General features: G+C 34.8%; 1 protein-coding gene across 1 annotated transcript in view; it reads left to right on the forward strand.

Annotated features, from left to right (window-relative positions):
* Positions 1–376: 376 nt before the first annotated feature.
* The window catches only part of LOC138333562 (chondroitin sulfate proteoglycan 4-like), a 39381-nt gene continuing 15059 nt past the window's right edge, over positions 377–24698 (forward strand). Inside the window, exon 1 of the mRNA XM_069282018.1 lies at positions 377–550. Within this exon, the coding sequence (XP_069138119.1) occupies positions 487–550 (64 nt within the window). The 5' untranslated portion in view covers positions 377–486. The remainder of the gene's footprint in view (positions 551–24698) is intronic.

Genomic DNA, 24698 nt, shown 5'->3' on the forward strand with positions numbered 1-24698 from the left:
GAATTCTTTTTCAGAGTTGTGTATTTGGATACAACACCCATGTAGGCAAGCCTACACATGTACATCAGTTATCGTATTTATTATTAGGCCATTTTTCATATATATATATGTTTAATACTAATATACATGTATCATGTAAGATGTACATGCACATATGTAAAAACTGTCTGAAATTCTTAAAAATTCATATAAATATATTTGTTCTTAATTTAATTTTGTGATCTTATTATACAATAATAACGTACAGTCAGCGTGCATCAGAAATCGTTAAAAATTATATTTAGCGGGAAACTTGCTGACTTCATCTCATCATCAGCCATCAGCTTCCCAACTTTTATCTTGAGTTATCTCCCCTCCCCTTTCACGAGAACGAGGATCGAACAAAAAACATGGACGATGGGTTGACAAATAGCACAGGGCTATTGTCGATTATATCGCTTCCACAGTCATGATAGAGACTGAAGGATAACGTCAAGAGTTGTGGAAATGGCCAATAACCATGCTGCATTTATTCTTGTTTTCCTGTGTTTGCTTCGACCATCCGAAACAGGTGAGTTTAGTCAATTTACTCCTTGTGTATTGCAGTAAAGAAAGGGGGGAGGGTGTTTTGACAGATCTACAGCGCTTTAGATAAATGCATTGTCGTTGAATCAGAAACCAGTGTCTGTTTTCCGTTAGTGTATCTGAAGATTAAAACGACAAGCATGCAAATATTTGTCGTATGATGCACGAAAATGTGTGCTCATTTACCGACGAAATTCACCATGAGTGCTGCATAATGAGACCAGTGATTCTGTGGTTGGATTGATCAGATCCAGGCAATGAAAAAGCGTTAACAAAAGCATACGTTACGATATTTTTATTTACGTCAGTCTAAACATATTGGGACAGGACAATTTATTGTACAGGAACATATTACATACACTGGTAACCCAAAATGTGTTAATCTTGCCGAAACTTGTTAGAATAACGGCAGAATACTTAATTTTTAACAAGTTTCGGCAGGATTAGCATATGTGCTTTTTTATTCAGTATTAACCCTTTATATTAAGTCTTTTCCTCAGAATTCCAATTCGATTAATAAAATTAAGTATTTCTGCCGTAAAATTAAGTATTTTTCTGTCCGCCGTGGGTCGTGACGGCTGACGGTCGAATAACAGAGGGTATCAGTCACAATCACGGCTATTTATTGCTACATTGTCGGAGGTTGGGAATCGCCAAACTTTTCCGATGCGACGGTGAAATTAACAGATTCGGCGATAGAATTAAGAGTTTCTGCGTTTATATTCAGTGTTTCTGCGTTTATATTCAATGTTTCTGCGCTAATATTAACACATTTCGTCGCTTACATCGAGCGGGCGCGCCGAGCCGTGACGGCCGAGCACACGGCTTACACAGGTAAACTTTACCTTGTGAAACGAGACTTACAGTACGTACAGCCGCCAGCCGATTGTACATGTAAAATATTTATGTTTACAATTCTCTTTTCCCCTTTAAAAATACATATATCCTCATTATCCTATTCTCCTATCTTTTGTTGTTTTCTTTCCCGCGTCTCGTCATTTGAGCTATGCATTTTGCACCTTTTTTCGGAAGAGTTCCGATACGAGCGGTAACAAATGAATAACTGTCAAGCGGTAACAAATGAATAACTGTCTAGGTTATGTGTAAAATATGTGTATATACACGGGGATTAACTATGACAAACAAATTATGTGTTTGATTATGTGCAATTACATGTATGTATATTCTTCTCACAAATTTGAATTGTTGACGATATTAAAATAAGATCGTTTTCCATAAAATAAATAAATATTTGTTATTTACAGACGTTTTGAAAGATATTTTGCTGTTGCCTTTAATTGTAAAATGCTGATTAAGTGTTATACATAATGATCTGCTTTTCAGGTTTGCTGAATTGATTTGATATACATAAAACGACTGATATCATATTCTGGTAATATTTGATTACTTTGTTGCATGTAATTCCAGTATTTATTTATTTCTGCGTTTATATTCAATGTTTCTCCGTTTATATTCAATGTTTCTGCGTTTATATTAACACATTTCGTCGCTTACATCGAGCGGGCGCGCCGAGCCGTGACGCAAGGTAAGCCTAGTACTATACATGTATACAGCATATATACGTATACGTTAGATCTACAATTTGAGTTTTTCGAGTAAATGGTTATTCTAGCTTTATGATGTAGATATTTTCAGTTTCAAAACATTCCATTTACACCACTTCAAAAATTCAAACAAGCATATATTTAACTTTAGATTAGATAATCAGTCCAATTTGATAGCGATATCAAAATGATGTTCGGATCAGTCTGGACTGAGATTTAGAAAGCATATGATGTAAATTTCAGTGGAATAAAAAAAAAGTATAATGTAACACTATCTTTTTACGAGTAAAATCCCAAAATTTAGCATGAATATATCTAGAATCCGTGTTTTTATTTCATTCAAACTTCTGCTATAATGGTATGATGAAAACACGGCACCGTTTTTGAGTAAAAATAAAATGTGGACGGTTATCAGTTATGTGATATTGGAGTTACAGTACCGAACTTATACCGAAAATAATATGTATATCTATATTGTTGCCTTTGAAACTTTATCCATAACGTTTACTAAAAAGCAGAAATACATCAATGGTATTTCTGATATATGTTCCTATATTTAAGGTGTAGATTTAAATTCATTATTTCAAAATTATACTAAATCCTTAATAGTATATTCATTGTCGACCGTTTTGTATATCATACCGAGATTTAATAGTATGATATATGAACATTTATCGTATAATCCAAAAAGTAACCACATACAGTGTTCACAGGCATTAAAAATAGATATAATATCTTGTATCTTTTTTATATTTAGTGTGATAATGTTGTAACCCTTCTTGTATGACTATACATGTACATTAAGATTCGAAACGGTGAAAATACATGCTTAGAATTTTTACTAATACCTTAGAAATTACTGGAGATTGCTATATGCCACGATTCCGTAATTACAGTCTAGACTGGAATAATTTTTAAGGTTAAACCTTTAGTTGAACTAGTTCTTAGAACCATTTTTGTTTCTGAATAAGACACCTTCCATTTTTGTTTTACCTGCGTACGACATATATATATATGTGCATGTAATATGTATTCCTAGGTATGATCAGGTATATTTTATTTCCATTTGCTTTTCCATCTTCATTCTAAAAATGGAGGTGACAATAAAAAAAACCTAGAGCATAGATGTACGGGGTTTCCATAATTCAAATCACAATCCAATTAACGGATGTCCTAACCTGATTGACAGTAAGACAATAGCAAATACCCGATATAGTCCACCGAATAGCAAATTGCCCGCGGCCAGGTAATTACAGGTGAGTTCGATGAATGGCGTTGTGTACAGGTAAATAACATCCTGGTCAAGGTATTACATAACCATCAAACCAAAGGCATGGCTAATTATATACATGTATCTATAATGTCGGTGTATCTACTAGTATATCGATTAAAAATTGAAAGCGACCGCACGGTCTAAAAAAATAGTTTGTTTTGTTTAATATCTCAATATTTAGATCTTTTATAATATCGAAAGTTAATTCTTTCTACCACATGTTGAAACGTTTTACGGTATTGTAATAAATGTATCTCGATTTATTCGGTTAGCAACACACAACACAATGTTTGTAATGATAAATCATCGGTGTGTACGTATGTCAAGCATCATATCCTTGATGCTTTAATCAAGAATTTCTTCAATTGTTACGTAAAATTTCATTCTACAGTCACAAACTTTGCAATTCACAATGTATCAAAGATACAGACTACAGGAAAATATTATTTAATTAAAGCGTATTCGTTGCTGAACTCCTCGACAAAAAAATCGGAAACTTTTATTTCTGTGTGGATTTTCTTTCATAATTACACGAAGATACCTGCTATTAGAGCACAAATTAGAGTATTTGAAACATCGAATTTCACTCTTTTAGTTATTTATATTCGAGACAAAGTTATTGTACGATTAACTTCACTCAAAAGTAATCATAAAAAAAATCTTTTATCGGCTTTTCCTGTGACCGTCGATGTAAGTGATAGCACATCAGTTAAAGTACAGCAATAAGCCACGGACTATTGTGACGTCACACGGTTTAGGGCTAGAAAATTTGACCTCGATATCGGCGGTTTACAGGTTATTCCGGTCGCGCGCGGCACGGAGAGGTTTCTACACGGTCTAATAAAGCCATTTCCAGCATAAACTGAAATTATCATTTTTGACTGCACAAATCCTTTAAATATATCATGGATTTATAAATGCTTATAAATCCTTGTATATATGTAATCGTGTTCCGTATTTTATTAACACTTTTTGAACTTGATTTAGGCCTAATAGTTATCGGACTAACGCACCATTTTATCATGATAAAAATGTAAATGTGTACAGATTACCGAGTACCCGAATGTACTGTTACGTGAATCTCCTAAAATTGCTGACTTGCAATATGGCGTGTGTGTCAATGATTATATATATAAAGTCAAGTGAATGTATTATATATGCCAATTCATAAATACTTGGTACTGAAACCACCCCCATTTTGTATCCCAACATCGTCAAAAGTATCATCAAGGATTTATAAGTGAGAACTGTCTCTTTACCTTACTAAACACCACGCGTAACGCTAGACGAACCGGGAAATCGAGTCCAACGAAACACCAATGTAAAGTTAATAAAATTTCACAACGTTTAGTACTTGCTTTAAGGACGGAAGATTTAGAAGATATGTCTTAAATTTTTGTTAAAAAATACGACAACTCATGAAATGACGCTTCAGAAAGTAAGACGGTAACCCTCGCACCCACAAGCTACATCAAAGGCTGCGCCGGCGGATATCAACGGAAAATCAGTCGTCGCCCAACGTCACGGTCAGTACACAAACGCAAAAGCTCCTACGTCGTACTTGCCCAAAACCCAGCGTGACTTTTTCACCTCACTTAAGTCCTTGATATCATCAAGGATGCATTTTAGACAAAAATCCTTAGTATCATATTATCATCTTATTATAAGCGACCGCGGTGTGAAAAAGTGCTCACAGAAATTAGACATACACTACATATGAAACTATATATACTATGGTCTCATTAAATTATTAGGTAGCTGTATGACTGTGTTTCTGGTGTTAAAAATCATACACATATGATCGCATTGAAAAAGTGTATACAACTATCGTCGGCCATTTTTCTCACTTCGAGCTCCCCAAAATGCATACGCATCCCCTTCGTAACCCCGCAGGGTACCGCTAGCTAGCTCCTACCCATGGTGTCAGGATGGCCCCAATAGGGCAAGCAATATAGCTAAATTTGTCCACGGCGTCCGTTATCTGTGGAGTTAATTAGTCGGATGACACGTGTGCGGTACACAGTACACCTGAGAGGTGTATCTATGGCGACAACATATAAGTAAATGTACAGGTAATATAATTCAACTGACAGAGAGAGAAGAACATATACTGGCAATAAGTTTTTTTTTTTTTTTTTTTTTTTTTAAAGTTCATTCTTTGTAAACCCCCATTAAAGTGTACTGGGTTAAAAAGGGTCTTCCCGAACTTCACTGACAATCTAGTCTCTGTCTTTCGTTGATTAGCATTTTGAGTATATAATTTTTAACAAATGTATAGCACAGTGATCGTTCATATGATATTTTATGTTTAACATAGTGACGTTGTGTATCGATTACGTCACGCACTAAATATAGCATTGAAAAAATTGCTAGCCGTTGGTCGGTTTGTGTTGACACAATATTCCATGTTAATGTGTATTTTATGGTGTAATAAATAACATGCCAGCTATGATAACTCCCAGTAACTGGGTTTCGAAAGGTGTGCTCTTAAACTGAAAATTGTATGAAAATTCTGTTATTATGTGACCTTCTTATTAGTGCTTTATTCGATTCGTGCCATGACGGTTCATCAGGATATTTATTCAAACCAATATTATTTTCACTTTTGTGTCTCTTTTTTAGAAATAAGATATGATGATTAACACAGACACCGGTATATCCCGATGTCATTTCCTATAACGAGTTGTACATAGATCTAACAAATATCCCCAGCTAACCAGTTGCTTTTAAAGACGTTTTTAATATTGTCCAGTGATAGTAATATTAGGAAAAAAAACCTTTAAAGATATTTTTAGGTGTAACGACGTCACGAGTATAAAAAATGCATACTGAATCAGAAACGTATAAAAAAATAATGTATGTCGTTAAGTTTCAGATTCAATAAGTTAATCGACAAAGAAATAATAATTTTAAAAAATTCGTTGAAACCTCACTACCATTATGTGTAAACTGGAATATGAAGAAATATACACGTTTTATCATTTAACCAATCGATGAATACAGCTCCCTATACTACTCTCCTTATGGTCGTATCCAGAGTACCTCTCTTTGACGACACAAAATAAATCATACATGACCAAGCTAAGTTCGCTTCGTTGTAATAACATAGGCCTGGGCATGGCCTCGTAATTAGGGTAGTAGTAAAAACCTTTACCATAACACTGACTAATTAGCAAAGACAGTATATCACAATTGTTTATTTAAGTCAAACATGTAATTATGTAATATCAAATAAAAAAAAAACAATTGTGAAAAAGAGTGATCTTTTTAATGACCAATTAAACTTCTTAATTGCCGGAATCTTGTTTTGATTTTATAGTCTTTGTCATTCCGACAAAAAATATCAGTGGCCAAGGCTATAAATACTCCCTCACACAATCCTTATAGTATCATACAACATGAATACCTTTCAAGAAGCAACCTACCGATACCTGTCCAGCGACACCAAGAAGACCTGCATCCTCGGTCACAGCTTTATCAGACGCCTCATCGCCCGATGGAGAAAAGAAGAAATACCACTACCAAATTGGTCATTCCATGCCTTCGGACGAGGTGGTTTGAAGCTTCGACAGCTGAGAGACATCGTACTAGCCGAAGATTTTTCCATCTATCACACCGTCTTTGTACAGATAGGCGAAAATGACATCGCTGACCAGTCAACGGCCCGTACAATTGGACTTCTTCAAGAAATCCATCAACTGTTTATCGCCCAGGGTGTAGAAGTGGTGATGTTCGGCGAGCTTTTTCCGAGACACGATCGCAAATTCAACAAGACCGCATCACTTATCAACAGAATGATGAAGAAACAACACCCTGACATCATTTGGCAACGCGACAGAGACTTGTTGATGGTACACACCTGAAACCGTCGGCGGAAGTTGCTTTCTCCAACAGCATTGACCGGGCCATCAGACACATGAGAGCTTGATCTTATAATCAGCCAATCCTTTATAAAAAAAGCCATTTTCATGGCTACCCAAATATCACAAAAAGACCCACGAACACTCGAAAATACGCATTTATATATTACGAATTATATATCTTTAGCATGAATAAAAACAACTGAAAATTGACACGTGTATACTATTTATAATTTTATTTTAAATAATTGACGAATACTTCTTAAAACTAAACATGTATTTAATCAGAAACATATATGTATAATTGTTTCTGACAATAGGAATTAAATTTTATCGTATATCGTACTAATCGTATTAGTTCACCAGTTAAGTTTGGCCTCTATACTGGCAACAAAGTACATCAAATAATTACCAGAATATGATATCGGTCGTTTAATGTATATCAAATCAATTCAGCAAACCTGAAAAGCAGATCATTATGTATAACACTTAATCAGCATTTTACAATTAAAGGCAACAGCAAAACGTCTGTAAATAACAAATATTTATTCATTTTATGGAAAACGATCTTATTTTAATATCGTCAACAATTCAAATTTGTGAGAAGAATATACATACATGTAATTGCACATAATCAAACACATAATTTGTTTGTCATAGTTAATCCCCGTGTACATTTGTTACCGCTCATATCGGAACTCTTCCGAAAAAAGATGCAAAATGCATAGCTCAAATGACGAGACGCGGGAAAGAAAACAACAAAATATACATGTAGGAGAATAGGATAATTAGGGTATATGTATTTTTAAAGGGGAAAAGAGAATTGTAAACATAATTATTTTACATGTACAATCGGCTGGCGGCTGTACGTACTGTAAGTCTCGTTTCACAAGGTAAAGTTTACCCGTGTAAGCCGTGTGCTCGGCCGTCACGGCTCGGCGCGCCCGCTCGATGTAAGCGACGAAATGTGTTAATATTAGCGCAGAAACATTGAATATAAACGCAGAAACATTGAATATAAACGCAGAAACATTGAATATAAACGAAGAAATAAATAAATACTGGAATTACGTGCCACAAAGTACATCAAATATTACCAGAATATGATATCGGTCGTTTAATGTATATCAAATCAATTCAGCAAACCTGAAAAGCAGATCATTACATGTATGTATAACACTTAATCAGCATTTTACAATTAAAGGCAACAGCAAAATATCTTTCAAAACGTCTGTAAATAACAAATATTTATTTATTTTATGGAAAACGATCTTATTTTAATATCGTCAACAATTCAAATTTGTGAGAAGAATATACATACATGTAATTGCACATAATCAAACACATAATTTGTTTGTCATAGTTAATCCCCGTGTATATACACATATTTTACACATAACCTAGACAGTTATTCATTTGTTACCGCTCGTATCGGAACTCTTCCGAAAAAAGGTGCAAAATGCATAGCTCAAATGACGAGACGCGGGAAAGTAAACAACAAAAGATAGGAGAATAGGATAATGAGGATATATGTATTTTTAAAGGGGAAAAGAGAATTGTAAACATAATTATTTTACATGTACAATCGGCTGGCGGCTGTACGTACTGTAAGTCTCGTTTCACAAGGTAAAGTTTACCTGTGTAAGCCGTGTGCTCGGCCGTCACGGCTCGGCGCGCCCGCTCGATGTAAGCGACGAAATGTGTTAATATTAGCGCAGAAACATTGAATATAAACGCAGAAACACTGAATATAAATCGCAGAAACTCTTAATTCTATCGCCGAATCTGTTAATTTCACCGTCGCATCGGAAAAGTTTGACGATTCCCAACCTCCGACAATGTAGCAATAAATAGCCGTGCACGTAACGAAGTTGGGTAATTGTGACTGATACCCTCTGTTATTCGGCCGTCAGCCGTCACGACCCACGGCGGACAGAAAAATACTTAATTTTACGGCAGAAATACTTAATTTTATTAATCGAATTGGAATTCTGAGGAAAAGTCTTAATATAAAGGGTTAATACTGAATAAAAAAGCACATATGCTAATCCTGCCGAAACTTGTTAAAAATTAAGTATTCTGCCGTTATTCTAACAAGTTTCGGCAAGATTAACACATTTTGGGTTACCAGTGTCAGACAAGATCATGTAACTGAAAAGGTAAATACGCAACATACTGTCAGAGTTAATTATAAAGGTGTGCTTCTCCATTGTTGACTTATCATATAAGTTACATTTTCTGTGATCGCTCTGGCTCAACAACATAATAATCAGTGGTAGTTCATAGACCAAATGAATGCCAACTGCGTTTTGCAAGGTTACATAGTGGGACTGCATTGAAAATGTAAATATGTTTATGACAACTGCCCTATAGCTACATCAGATTCAAACTCGCAAACCCAGAGGTGGATGCATATTATGGTAAATTATCTCGGGACATTTGGCCACCTAATTAGCCTCTAAAAGAGACAAACTTGTCTCTTTAGAAAATATCCATGAATCCAATTAAATTCAGACATCATGATAGGCCAATTAATATCGGACGTCATGAGATTATATAATTATCTAATCATGTAAATAAGGTTTACCGCATATACAATTTTTACCCTTGAAAGACCAATATTCATCAGAGTAATAAAATATTCTGTATATCAACAAACCAGCAAGAAATAAAATGTACTGTAACAAAATAGGCCTAGTGGCCTGTGGTTTGGGCATATGTTCCAGTTTACATTTAAGATACAGTGTTTAAGATGTAACAAAACAGGTTAGTGGCCTGTGGTTAGGGCATATACCCGATCAGGGATCGGGTCGAGGGTGTTCCAGTTTACATAAACGATACTGTGTGGTAGAGAATATTTGAAGATTCTGACATAAATAGCGCTAGGACGTAGCGTGGCAGTTTTTATGCTGTGGACATAGAAATAAAAATGCTGAAGATTGTTATTCATTGAGTTATTGCATTGTATGAATTAATTGATGTACGAGTGCATCATGTCACGATCCCGATCTTTCCGTCAATACACAAACATGACTAGTGTGTGGAATGTGTTCGATATAAGATTAAGTAATCGACATTACATGTAAATCAATGAATGTACAAACCCATGTGTTAGTTATCTCGCTGATATACTGTCGATTTCATTGTTAGACGACTTTATTTAGCTGTAAATGTCGTTGTTGACATTCATGTGTTCGTCGCTGACAACTTGTTGTCAAAATGACGTAGTCGGCGTTTCGAGTGTATTCGTTGTAGAAATATTGTAAAGAATGTCTGCTATTATACTTAGATCGTTTTATTGTTTAGGAAGATTTGTGTATTTGATTTAGGTACAGATGCATTGTATACGATGTGTATTTTTATAGTATCGGAGGGATTATATTATAGTTCCTTTGCGTAAGGTTTCGGGTGTGAGACAGGCCAACCGAGGCTTTCAGCCAATCAGCGGGCGGCCTAGCCTCGCCCGAGGCCCAAAGGTTATAAATAGGGGTGAGCACAGGGCCTCGCCACTTCTGTTTCACCGGTACCACCGAGCGGTCACTACGCTCTCGCAGGATAATAGCGCCAGACTACAGACTAAATTGGTTACTTTTAAGTTAGGATTAGACACTCACATGTTTTAAGAGTAAGGCTCTTAGCCTCTATGAGTTGTCTAAGTATTTATTTCTTGGATAATTTGGTTATAGGATATGAAACTCATAAGTTTCAAGAGTGCGGCTCTTAGCCTCTGTGAGTTATCATTGTATATGTATTTTATGACAAGCTTAAGAAAGACTCTCATAAGTTTCAAGAGTGCGGCTCTTAGCCTCTGTGAGATGTCTGTAGTCGATTTCTCAGGAAAGACTCATAAGTTTCAAGAGTACGGCTCTTAGCCTCTGTGAGATTACTGGAATTATGGAGATTATCATTCTTATTTAACACATGTTGTGACTTTCTCAGTTAGATAATATATTCTTTAACTTTTATTACTGGCTTGAGTATTTTATTATACTGGATTATTTCCGGATAAGCAATCGTAGAGACTTGAAGTCTTAACCTACGGATCATACAAAATATAAGGTTAGACAGAAACTGCGGCCTGGGTGCTGGGTACTACCTGCACGCTACCAAGGAATACTTAGGAATACCGCACCCGGGTCCGGTTTTTGTCACAGTACCAATTTTATCAACACAAACAGGGGTTTCATAATCTGTCAGGAGGGGCGATACAATTGCAATTTCAGGGGGTACTTTTCTATACCATCTGTATGCTATCTAACGTAATTTAGCCTAAATCAGGCGGTACCACAGCTAGGTTTAACCGGCAAAAAGTACCGGGTACCGCCTGATCATGAAGCCCCTGCACAAATATATAATATTTTGTCTTACTTGTACAACAAGTTGTCTATCAATTCGTTATTTATCTATTGCGATACGGAAGAATTTCTACCTGCCGGTCACTTGGTGATGGCCGACACAATAGGACCTATTTTCGTCAGGGGGACTGTATGGCTTATTATGAAAATTGAGGTAATTCCAAATAAATGTTGAGCAGCAGGTGCTTGTAAAATTGTGTTTAAGCTGAAAATTTCTAGTTGTTACATCGGTTTTAAGTCTTTTAACCTCTTGGTCGTGGAAAGTGGCGAACACCTCTGTTTACATAGAGTAACGTTATGTTTTCAACAGTACCGCACCAAAAATTTCAGGTAAGTTGAATCCCCAAAATGATTTGTTATAATTAACCCAAAATCTGGGCTTTGAATCACATGATGAGACACGTTACTTCCTGTACTTTGTTGACATTCTGCTGATCAGTGTACATGGACAGTCAAACGCTGACGGAAGGGTTTTAAAATTTCATTTAAAATGGACTTCAGAAAATACCTTTATTTTGGGGTATATTGCTACATCGTTTTTATATAATCACTTGGTTATAGCACACAATCTTTTTAAGCAAGACAAATCTTCCTTGATCAAATTTGCTTTACCAGAAGACACTCTTTATGAAATCATGCGATAGTTCATGAGACATAAGCAAAATTGAAAACATGACGAAAACAGGTCCCTGACGAATTTAGAGCACTTGATCATAGCTTAATTTTAATGGAAAAAATGAAGAGTTATTTGTCCTTGGGGGTAGGTATTAGTTGTAAATCTAAACCTTCCTGCAAGGGAGCTAACTTCTATAATTATATACAAAGACAATAGTAGTACTAATATACTAGCAGGAATTATAGAGCACTACATAATTAAAACTAGAAAATTGTCAGACAATTTGGCGGGATTTTCACTATATTTAGTTTACAATACCGTCATTGTTAAGAACTATGTAATGCATGGGTTTTGAAGCTGTAACCAATAAATGACCTTGACTTTCAGCCCGGAATAAAAGTGTTTTAGTGAAGATCTGCATGAAGTTTGATTAGCCGAGAACTCTCATCTTAATCCAATTCATATGTCCAAATTCGTTCGAGCAAATGATAACGAGAACGAATGCGCCTTTTATTTAACGTCATCTTGGATTTTGTCATTTGAAGTTTCTTATCGCTATTTCTCAGAAAGTACTAAAGGAATCTTTTTGAAATTTCATGTGTAGGTTCCCCTTGGTCCCTAGTTATGCATATTGCATTTTGGGACCAATCGGAAAACAACATGGCCGACAGGTGGAGGAAGCAGGGAAAGAAGGAAAAGCAGAGAAAAGATCAGTCTTACAAAGATCCAATAAAGTTCACTCAATGGTGGGCGCCAAGATCCCTCTGGGAGAGGGATCTTTTATTATAACAAGTTATTGTTAGAAAAACATTGCCCTGTAGATTATCTTCAAATAACATAATTGCATGAAAGCTGTAAAACCAACGATAAGTTAGTTATGACCATTTAAACAATTTATTTATGATATGTGTATTTGACCCCTGTGAACTTGAATATGGGTCAAGGTCATTCCTAGTATCTGACTTTATAGCCCATCCCCTGGACATCTTATATATGAAATATGAAGATCCTAGACCTTACAGAACTTCAGGAGAAAAGTTTTCAAGTTTATTGTTAAAAACAGGACCTTTAACCTTTGACCCTTACCGAAAACCGGAAGTTGCCATTTTTTGTAATAACATGTAGAGAGAAAAAGTTTACGCTTAAGATTATCTGCAAAAAATATTATCGGATGTAATCTGTGAAAAAAACTGTTAGTTATTTATAAGTATTTTTAAATTTTAAGATATGACGTCATAGCAGCCATTTTGTTTTTTTGATGAAGATGAAAATCATATAAAACATTACAGAACATTAGAGGGGTCTTTTCTATAGCAATTGCAGACTATATTAGTTATTCAGTTTGACAATAAATAATGTTAAACATTTTGGCGGGAATTTATCAAAGATCAAAGAATTGTTCAAAATGGCATACAGTATTAACCGAAAGTGCTACCGAAAAATAAAAGACACCAAATTCATCAGAATGACATTCTGCATCAATATGTAAAAAGAAATTTCGCAAAATTAAAAAAAATAAAAATTCGTGAACTTTGACTCCATAGCGAACTTTTTTGTTTGACCATTGACCTAATTACTGTAATTGAATAAAAGTTAGTCTTTTATATGATCTACATAAAACATCAAAAATATTTGCTGTATCTTAAACGGTTTTTGAGTTATGGCTGTTTTAAACTTTTTAGGTCATCTGACCGAAGGTCACAATGACCTATTGTCATCGTGTTTCATCCGTCGTCGTGCGCCGTGCGTCGTGCGTAAGACTAATTATATAACAACATGCAAACATTTTCGTAAAGATTTTGGTATTCCAAGATGGCTGCTGGCCCTCTTCCTGTTTTAAGGTTTCAGTCTCCGATCTCAATGAAAATTGGTCTATAGGGGTTTTAATTGATGCCGAACAACATGCAAACATTTCGTAAAGATTTTGGTATTCCAAGATGGCCGCTGGCCCACTTCCTGTTTTAAGGTTTCAGTCTCCGATCTCAATGAAAATTGGTCTGTAGGGGTTTTAATTGATGCCGAACAACATGCAAACATTTTCATAAAGATTTTGGTATTCCAAGATGGCCACTGGCCCACTTCCTGTTTTAAGGTTTCAGTCTCCGATCTCAATGAAAATTGGTCTGTAGGGGTTTTAATTGATGCCAAACAACATGCAAACATTTTCGTAAAGATTTTGGTATTCCAAGATGGCCGCTGGCCCACTTCCTGTTTTAAGGTTTCAGTCTCCGATCTCAATGAAAATTGGTCTATAGTGGTTTTAATTGATTCAGAAGGGGGAACGATCATATTTTATAAAGGACCGAGGAAAGCCCCATGGGGATAGTATGACCGAGGTCCAAAATAGGAGCTTTGCTGAAATTTGGCTTTAAAATCTGACTCCTCCTTATATTAATCCTTGAAAGGGTTTCGACCATATTTGGATGAAGGGCTACCAAGTTTGTTCAACAAATGACATTTACCTTTTTCAGAAACTTACATATTCAACTAAGGAGTTCCCTGTATTGTTTATATTAATCGTTAACCAATACTTTATACTGTGACTTTGTTGTTTTGTGCCATGAGTCAGATGACCGTTAAGGCCCATGGGCCTCTTGTTAGGTATGACGTCATGGCGGTCATCTTGGATTTTTGACCTACTTAAAAATGTTGCGGTCACCCCTTCAACTCATGCCATACAATATAACAATAAGGCCATTGGCATACCTCTTACCATTTTGAAGATCTTTTGAACACAAAAAAGTGTAGAATAATTAACTTACATAATATATAATAATAATAATAAAAATACTGTTAGATGTATCTTCATAATTCCAGCTGTTCCGAAATCAGAATGATTTTTTTAGTGTTCCAGCAAAATTAATGTATGTTATTTTTCTTACTTTTTGAGAAAATCAACTTTTTATGTCCCTGTTCCCACGATGCAAAAATTCACTTGGAAGGTCTTTATCACTACAGTGTTGATTCCTGTTGAAAACAGGCGTTCTGACGCCCTTCGAATTTGCGAATTCAAACTCAACAAAAGTAGCGGAACAATATCAATAAACCAGATATTTTCAGCACTAATATCGAGCTTACCAGGTAATAAGAATTTCCTGTAACAGTTGCGATAGGAAAATATTGCGATGTGAGTAAATAAATGTTAAATTTTTTTATTCTGATTACCATTTCTAAATTTGACGATTTTATCCCGAACATTCCAATGACGTCACTTTTTAGTCCTCTATGAGCCCGGTAGATTCGACCTTGCAAGCTGGCGTTTTGAAGGAATAAACATTCATTTGTGGTATCATGGTGCAATTTGCACTCATATACAGCATAACATAGTTTAAAATAATAGTGTAAGTTTATCTTGAAACAGTTTATCATTTAAACGTCACTTTGACAAAAAGAAAAAGAAACCTAAGAAAAAAGTAGGCCTAGACTACATATATCTTACAGAGTTTGTGGATACAATGCTTCGTTTAGTAGATGAAATTCATGAATTAATGCACAAAAACATCATTAACATGCTTCTGAAACATACAATTAATTATTTGAACTGAATTTGTTTGACATTGTGTGTAAAAATCTATTTTGGTCTTTCTCCGTCGAAAACCGATGAAACTGCGGTACTGGGTTTCGAGCAGCTATCATGATTTTTTTGTGTTAGTTTTTCTTATTCATTAAAAAAGAAGCGATCTTTGAAGACTTAAACATTCACATGAACTATCTTTAGTCCAAAAAGTTTCGGCAATAGCATTCAGTTTTTTATACATCAAATCGAATCTGTTCCCGACATTGACTATTCTACCTGCAGTTATCGTGATTTTCATGCAACTTAGTAGAATTTTACAATGCATACGCAGTAGGCTCGATCGAAAGATATTATCTAAAAAAGATAGTATTGTAAAATTTCTCACTGCATATAACTTTGCTATTCCATGGTAACGTTTTAAAATGAAAACTGTTGTATATTCCGTATCAACGTAACACGAGGCTGTGCTTCGTCTCGGCGAAATTTAACTCATTCCTCTGATCTGGGGTGTCTTCACCGACGTTCGAGCAATTCGGCAAAAAAAAAAAAAAAAAAAAAATCAATGAAATAACAAAGATTATCGTATACCAGGTATTAGGAGTGTCACATTTAACCGAAAATACGGTTAACCGAAAAATTCAACCGTATGGTTCGGTTCGATACGATAATTCTTAGTTTCGCTTCGGTTCATTAAAAAAAAAAACTGTCCTATAATACCTGTAATTTACGTGTATAAACTGTATTGCAGACTATTTCATTGAAAATACGGCGAAGTTGTTTGTCAGAATCTCGAAAAATACACCTGTTGACCGACATATACCGTATTTTTGCGCGTATAGTGCACACTTTTTTTGATAGATTATCAAGTGAAAAGTTGGGGTGCGCATTATACGCAAGTACAGGCCCCCCGAGTCATGATCATCGACCGGCAGGTCCAAGCTAAAGTGTGCAGTAGCCTAACGTTTTGTACATGTTGAGAGTTATGATTAAATACTTGGATCTTTAAGTCAATATTCAATGCATATATTCAATACAAAATGAAAAGCTCACTTGAAATTTATATCTTTAATTTCTTGAAAGTCCGTTTTGGGAGCACATGTGTTCATGACCGGACACATGTTACGATCGTGAATCTTCAGTAAGGTATATCTCCAAATCTAAATGGCTTAATAAATGTAGTCTGGAGCTTGAAACGATGTATAAGTATGTAATTGATTCGTCACATTAAACTGATTACCTTATAAATATATTTCGCCAGCTTGTGAAAACTTTTGAACTTGCAAATGTTTACGGAAGTGAGTGTAATGGCTTCATGCAGAGTCAGCAAATTAAATACGAAACTAAAATCTTCTTACATTAAAACTGACCAATCGGTACTATAAATGATGGTATGGCTGTCAAATACACTCTTACCATCTTTTGAAATGGTTCTGTAAAATCTCATCTTGATTTCAATACTGATTGAAATAATTGAGAATACGGAAGTGTGCAGTCAGTACTCAAATATGGCGGCCAGCTGTGGTTGATTAGCCTAGCTCGGTCGGCTTACCAGCTAATATCTTGGACATAATTAAATCTAAATGCCCATCAGATATACAATAGACTTGATTGATACCACTTGGAATTACACAAGGTATGATTAATTATTTTATTGTAAAAGCATCGTGGTTGAGACCCTCATTATAGCTATAATGTCACCGGCAATTCACAAGCTAACTAGGCCTGTCGCTATTGCTGTGTAAACAAAGTGTCTATCATCGTGTCAAAACTCCTCTCGACAGTTAATTTTAATGAACAGAAGGTTGTTTTAGGCACTGATAAACAATAGGAAGAGTTTTATTTTGTTCTTGAAGTTCTTGAAGAGTGTTTGGAGCCTATGCAAAACGTTTTGAATGAAGATGCAAAAATAAGATTTTTTTGTAAAAAAAAATTTTTTTTCAAAATAAAACTCAAAAACATACCTGCGCACTATACGCGGGTGCGCACTATACGCGCAAAAATACGGTATGTGTAACACATATGCAAGTTCAGTCATTCAGAAGATAGTTTTTTGCTGTCTGCGGACATTTTTTTTGCACATACATAATATCTAAATGATATATTTCACTTATTGTTTTATAATTGATGTTTTTTTTTTATATTTTTTTTTCGATAACAATCCCGCAGAATTTCGGCAGCTAAATCAAGCCGCCATTGTGTTGCCGATTGTAAACAATCCTGTTTTCGTCGGCCAATATTCCATGAATTAAACCATTTTAGGATTGAACATGCACCTGGTACGTAATAATGTTTATCTCTATTATATTTCCAATGCATAATACTTTTTAAACACTTTTTCTGAGATAATACCGATGTATTGATTTGCGGTAAAACTTACGATATTCGCATGTCAATCATCACATAATAATGCGTCATGAAGGATAGGAGAAAAGTTTTAGTGACGAAATAATGTATCATAAAGGATACGAGGACATATATCTCTCTGTGACTGATTAATGTGTCAATAGTACTGAAAGAGTTAAAAAGATAAGAAAATGTTCAATTATGTTTTTTAAAGTTACTAAATCATTAGATTTACATAGATTTCTTAGGGTTTTTGACTTCCTACAAACGTTCTTATACCTGAAATTAGAAAGTTTTCAAAATTACAACATTTAATTTGAACTATTGGCAATGTTTATCAACGTTAAAATATCGCCAAACACAACAAGAAATTGTATCTGTCGGCATTGAATGTTTACAACGGAAAGAACCGAGTGCATCTTTGAGTTCAGAATCGAGGTAGCTGAAAATCTCATCCGGCTAATGGATATAGATGTAATAACACCACTAAGAGGCAACTTATATTTTATCGGTTACATTGGCCTGATTAAGCGTAATAGCCGATACAAAGAAACGTAATGGGGGGGGGGGGGGCAAAGGTCCTCAATATTTGGACCCCCCTCCTCGCCCCGCACCCACAGGAGGAGATTGATTCTTTAATTCAACACACAACCAAATATACTTTATAAACTATTTTCATATATCGTTGAGTTTTTGATGAATTTGCGAGCGCCGAAACCGCGAGAATTTGGTGTTTGAGGGGTCCAGGGGGTCTCCCCCGGGAAATACATTAGATTTAGAATTTTACGATGCATTTTGATGAATGTGGGAGCGCCTGAAGGCGCGAGATTTGGGTGTTTGAGGAGGTCCGAGGGTCTCCCCCGGGTAAAAATATTACGATTTAGAATGGCTGTGATGAGTTTTACAATATATCTTAAAGATTTTAAAGCGTTCTTAACATAATACTTTTTTTTTATTTAAAGTTACCTGCATTAAGAATTGGTAATTGTGAATGCCGTCATATCTATGCAACTCGATCTGAACATACTGGCTTCACACCATCGGTACATTGTTGTTTAACACAAAATAATAATGAATTAATTGTTTTGCTAAGTGAGAGGTATTTTCACCCGTTAATTATGTATTTATTATACATGAATACAGGTGTACATGTACATTATTAAGCAAACATATATGTACATAGGTCTACAATGTATATGTAAGGTATATTTTTGCTTTGAATACATAAAAGTACACACAAAATTTAGATATATAGTTAGGCTGATTATTTTAAAGTAAATCAGATGTAAAAAAAGTTAAATAACTAGTGACATATAGGGGAATGTCCATTAGACGGATATATAGAGACTATAAGTAGGTATATATAGGGAATGTCCATTAGATGGATAGACACTATAACTAAGGATATATAGGGAATTTCCATTAGAAGGATATATATTATAGCTAAGGCTATATAAGGAAAGTCCATTAGACGGACAAAGACTATAACTAGAGATATATAGGGAATGCCCATTAGACGGATAGACATTATAACTAAGGATATACAATGTATACGGAATGTCAAATATTGATATAATGATAAAAGAAATACACGTACTTACTTAGTCCGCTAAACATGCCTATATTATTAGTTTTTCGTCATTTTTTCCTTATTATAAAGTCTATATATTAGGCCATTTTTTTAAAAGCCTAATAATATTGTCAGGTTTAGCGGAATAATATCATGTATAATATCATGACAAATGAAAATAAAATAATGGCAGAAGCAAGTATAAAACCATATAATATAATGAAAACCCTTCTTTATGGCTACAAAAACCTGTACAGTATAGGATTATTTACACTTAGAAACTCTTCACAAAACTTTTGCATACGTTTCAACGTTTATTAGATTAACACAGTAATCAGGAACCTGTAGTCGATAAATTTGTGTTTTCAGTCGATAGTAGACATGTCCATTAGACAGATGAGATTTCCTTCGATTGGATGTTCGGAATGTTCACGCGTCGCGCATGCACATAGGGGTTGTTTACACTCGCCGAAAGATAATAATATGAAATAGTGACTAGGTCGGTCCTATTTATTTTCAGTTTTTCTCCATTTTGAACAAAATTGTTATACAAACTTTTAAATATTGTTATTAACACAAAGTACACAACTTTTACAATTAATTTTAGTCCTATAATTCTTTTTATCTTTTATTACATGATTTTTTAGCGATTTAGTCCCTTTAAAGATGTTCCACTGCTGACAGATCATAAATGATACTCATTACTCAATATTTGAACAAAAATTGGTATTTAATCATGTTATATGTCTAATTAAGACACAAAATGATATAAAATAATTAATTAATTTCTTTGCTGCATGATGCACTTTTAGAACTTCAATCTATATAGGATATAGTGCTGTGGATTATTTTTCAGGACGCAATTAATTATATGTTTTTAATTAGAAGTAAAATTTTGATAAAGAAAAAAACTATTTGTTGAAGTGATATACCATCTTTAAATCTAAAGCAAAACTTGTTTTTGATAGAAAATAGACTTAAAAAGTGTTCAATTAAGATTTGTCTGAACCGAACCGAAAAAACCGAAAACCGATCAAAAAAAGTTGAAACCGAACCGAGCTGAAAAAACATGAACCGTGACATCCCTACCAGGTATATTAAAGAACAACAAAAAACTTTGTGATTTGTGATCAATGTGTTATTATCATTTTTTCACTTTTCTTCATGTTGAAACAATAGCTACATATGCACATTACATTTGCAATTTTTTTTTCCTATTAGGAAATACTTAATCATACATCATCAAATATTTGCTGTTAAAGATAGGTGATTAAAATAACATTGTTATCTGCTTCTTATAAAAAAACACTCTAAAAAAAGCAGAAATCTGGCTTATAGTGTTAACGTGCAGATCTTCTGATCTTTCGCTTCTCACAACTTAATATATCATGCAAACATTTCACAAAATCTGGTAAGGGCTACATGGCTACGTGTACATGTAGCTAGTACTCCAAAATAAATAATTATATATCTGAGGATTTACATCGGTACATGGTCAGTATCTTACAGTAGGCCAAGTATGTATCCTTGAATAGGCCTGTTAGTTTTATTTTGGTGTTGACACGGAAAGACGAGATGACTCCTGTCTCCTGGACATTAAAACAAATCATTTATTTCATCTAGGCAAATAATAATTTGAAATATCCATATACCACATGTAAGGAGACGTCCTAGGCCTATCGCTACCCACAATGCACTCGATCGTGGTCTTATACATAGGTATGTATTATGTAACTTTTCATCAAATTACATACCGTATTTTCCCTATTAAGAGCGCCTCCTCTAATAAGGGCGCCCCCACGTTTTTTGCTGAAAAAAATCAGCTAATTTCATACAATTTTTGTGCCAGATTGTGACGATTTGTCTTTGCAGACGCTAATAAAATATTGTTTCAAATCAATCTGATGCTTAACAGATATCCGATCAGCTATAAATGTATTGCACTGGGTAACTTAGGACATCTTTGCCATGTGTTTACACATAGAAACAGCGAGAATTCCATGTTCAAAACAAAACGTGTCACTTGAATGCCCCACACACGTGTATGGATGAAGACTAACTGGCAACAACATTTTAGCGATGTCTATAAGGTTTTATGAATACTTACTGTATGTCTATGATAAAGGTTACTAAATAACAGGCATGTTATCATTTTTAAGCATTTAATTGTGTGCTCTTGTCGGTATTTCCCATCTGCCACAAAACGAAAGTAGCGATCGAAAGCACCGTCCGCCATTTTGTGTACGCATGGTAAACAAACAGGCTAGCATAAAATGCCAAAATTCCGTGAAACATACATATTTAACCAATGTTTAATACTTCTGGTGCAAACATTTCTTCATAATTATGTAATTTCAATACTTACTTGACTTCAAAACGTAATTTGGCTATAGTAAGTTTCAGAAAAATACGAAACTAAAAGCAAGATGACTATAGTCTGTTTCAGAAAAAAAACATCTAAAAATGGTCTCAAATAACGGCGCCCCCCTAGGCCATTTACCCGCGCCCGGCGCCCTCATTAGGGAAAATACGGTAGGTATGTATTATGTAACTTTTCATCGATAATTTGATCTAGATATATCTGTCTTTGACAGTTATATTTAGAATTATGAATATGTGGAAGGAACGTGTGTTTAAGATAAAAAACAACCCATCTCAACTGCTATTACGGGACCATGAAAGTGTGGTCACCCCAGCCCAAGCACAGGGACGCGCAAATTATTCATCATGTAAAATAATTGCTATGTACGTCATGTCCACATGACTGAAAATTTGCGAGACATGAATAATATATTATGTAATTATCGGTTAGCTTGTAATGATAATAATAATAATAAAAAACAGAACAAAAACAATAGCTCTTTTCACCACATGGTGAAAAGCCCTAATTAATTATCATAATTATGTGTATATCTATCAGTGTCTTAAAAATGACGATTTAGGCTAATAGATAATAGTGCTAACTGCCAATAGTCAGATCAGTGTTAATTAGGCCCATGCATGCATATATGAACCTCTTATATGACAATTATAGTATCCTGAATGTGAAACTCAAGATGATATCACTAAGACTTTTGTATCAAAATGATAGATACATAATACATGCCTATTGATGCCAATAATCAGATGGCCCGATATATCTATATAGGGTTGGATATATACCTGTAATTGTCACTCATTTGAAAAAAAAGCATGTTTGACTGTGTACATACATTATGAATTTTATACATGGTATAATAGAAATATAAGTCCAGGTCATAATTATATTAGCGTCATAATTTTTTACTTGTCCAGCGGGCAAGTGTGCCGTCACAACATTCACTTGTCCGACGGCAAAATTCACGCATCTTGGCGAGCAGAGTAGATTTCCTCATCCTATGCCAGGATCCTACCCTACGTTATATCTTGATCATGATAAAAATTAAGTATATCTAGTATTGATATGATCACATGAATATTACCATTGGTGGAGATTTTTGAAAATACATGTAAACCTGGAAAATATGTTTCTCACAGGATTAAATATTATTATTAGCTGACTTTGATATTCCCCAAGCTTGAGAGGATCAGGGGGCTAATACATAAAGGTACTTCATTGAATTTATGATAGTGAGGTCAAGTGAATGGCAGTGCATTTCATTCATCATGCATCCTCTTTGCATGATAATCATGCAATTACACTGCAAACATCTTAGTAAATTATAAGTATAATTGGTGGCTTGAAGAACGTTGGGACAAAGTCCATAAGAGATGTAATGCATTGCTAATTATTATACCGTATTCTCTCATATTAGCACCGAGGATGCTTTTAAAATTGTAACAAAAAAAAGGTGTGTGTGTGTGTGGGGGCTTATTTAAAATATTAGGGAACCAAAATATAAGTTGTGGATGAAAACTCTAAAAAAAAAATAAACTTTTTCGGTACTCATGTCACATTAATCTGTCACATTAAACATATGCATGTACAGGCATATATATGCTTTCTTTCCTTTGAGACGCATTATTACTGGTATATTGTGATTCTTGTGTGAAAGACATGCAAATTTATGTTATATGGGATACAATTCTGAAGTTAAGAGGCATCACATGTTGTAAATCATTGTTAAATCCATGGGATAGGGGTATTTATAAATTCATCTTTAACTGAAAATCTTTCATTATATGATTACCTGGTATTTAATCATCGTTCTTTGCAGTGTAAATCAGTTACAAATGCATATCATTTAGTTCTTCAGGGAGAAGAAAAAAGAATTTCTTCAGAGAGAGAATTATTTTTTTTCGTTGAGCTATTTATATATAAATTGATTAAGAACTTTTTTTCATTGAACTACAAGCCACAATATACGTAACTATCAACAAAAATTCATATTAAATTTGACTGCGATATTGTTAGTATTTGTAGATGTAGTTGAAATCAAGATATATTAAAGAATATTTATAATGTTTTTTTAATAACTTTGGTACAGCAGTTGTTGAAAGTCGATACATGTAAGCATGCGTTCATTTTAAACTGGTCGCCATAGAAGTTACTATTATTGCTGAATGGAAGTTGGAAAGTTCATGACCCGTTCTAGGAAGAGTTTGGACAGACGTTACGTAGTGATGCCATGGTAGTCACATGACGTTCTCTGCAACGTTACAATATCGGCCTACTTCGTCTTGTTTGACTAAGTGGGACCCTCTTAGCGATGTTTAATATTTACTTTATTTTTAGGTCATCTGACCCGAAGGGTCAGGATGACCTATAGTCGTCATGTTTCGTCCGTCGTCGTCCGCCGTGCGCCGTGCGTTAACTTTTCACATTTTGAACTTCTTCTCAAGTTCTACCAGTGCGATTTGGCTGAAACTTGCATGAAATGATCCTGACATGGTCCCGACAAAGTGTTGTTATTTTTCGGGTCGATCCGAAATCCAAGATGGCCGCCACAGCCGCCATCTTGAAAATACATTTTGAACTTCTTCTCAAGTTCTACAGGTGCAATTAGGCTGAAACTGGCATGAAATGATCCTGACATGGTCCCGACAAAGTGTTGTT

Source organism: Argopecten irradians, chromosome 10, assembly GCF_041381155.1.
Source record: "Argopecten irradians isolate NY chromosome 10, Ai_NY, whole genome shotgun sequence".
NCBI lineage: Eukaryota > Metazoa > Mollusca > Bivalvia > Pectinida > Pectinidae > Argopecten > Argopecten irradians.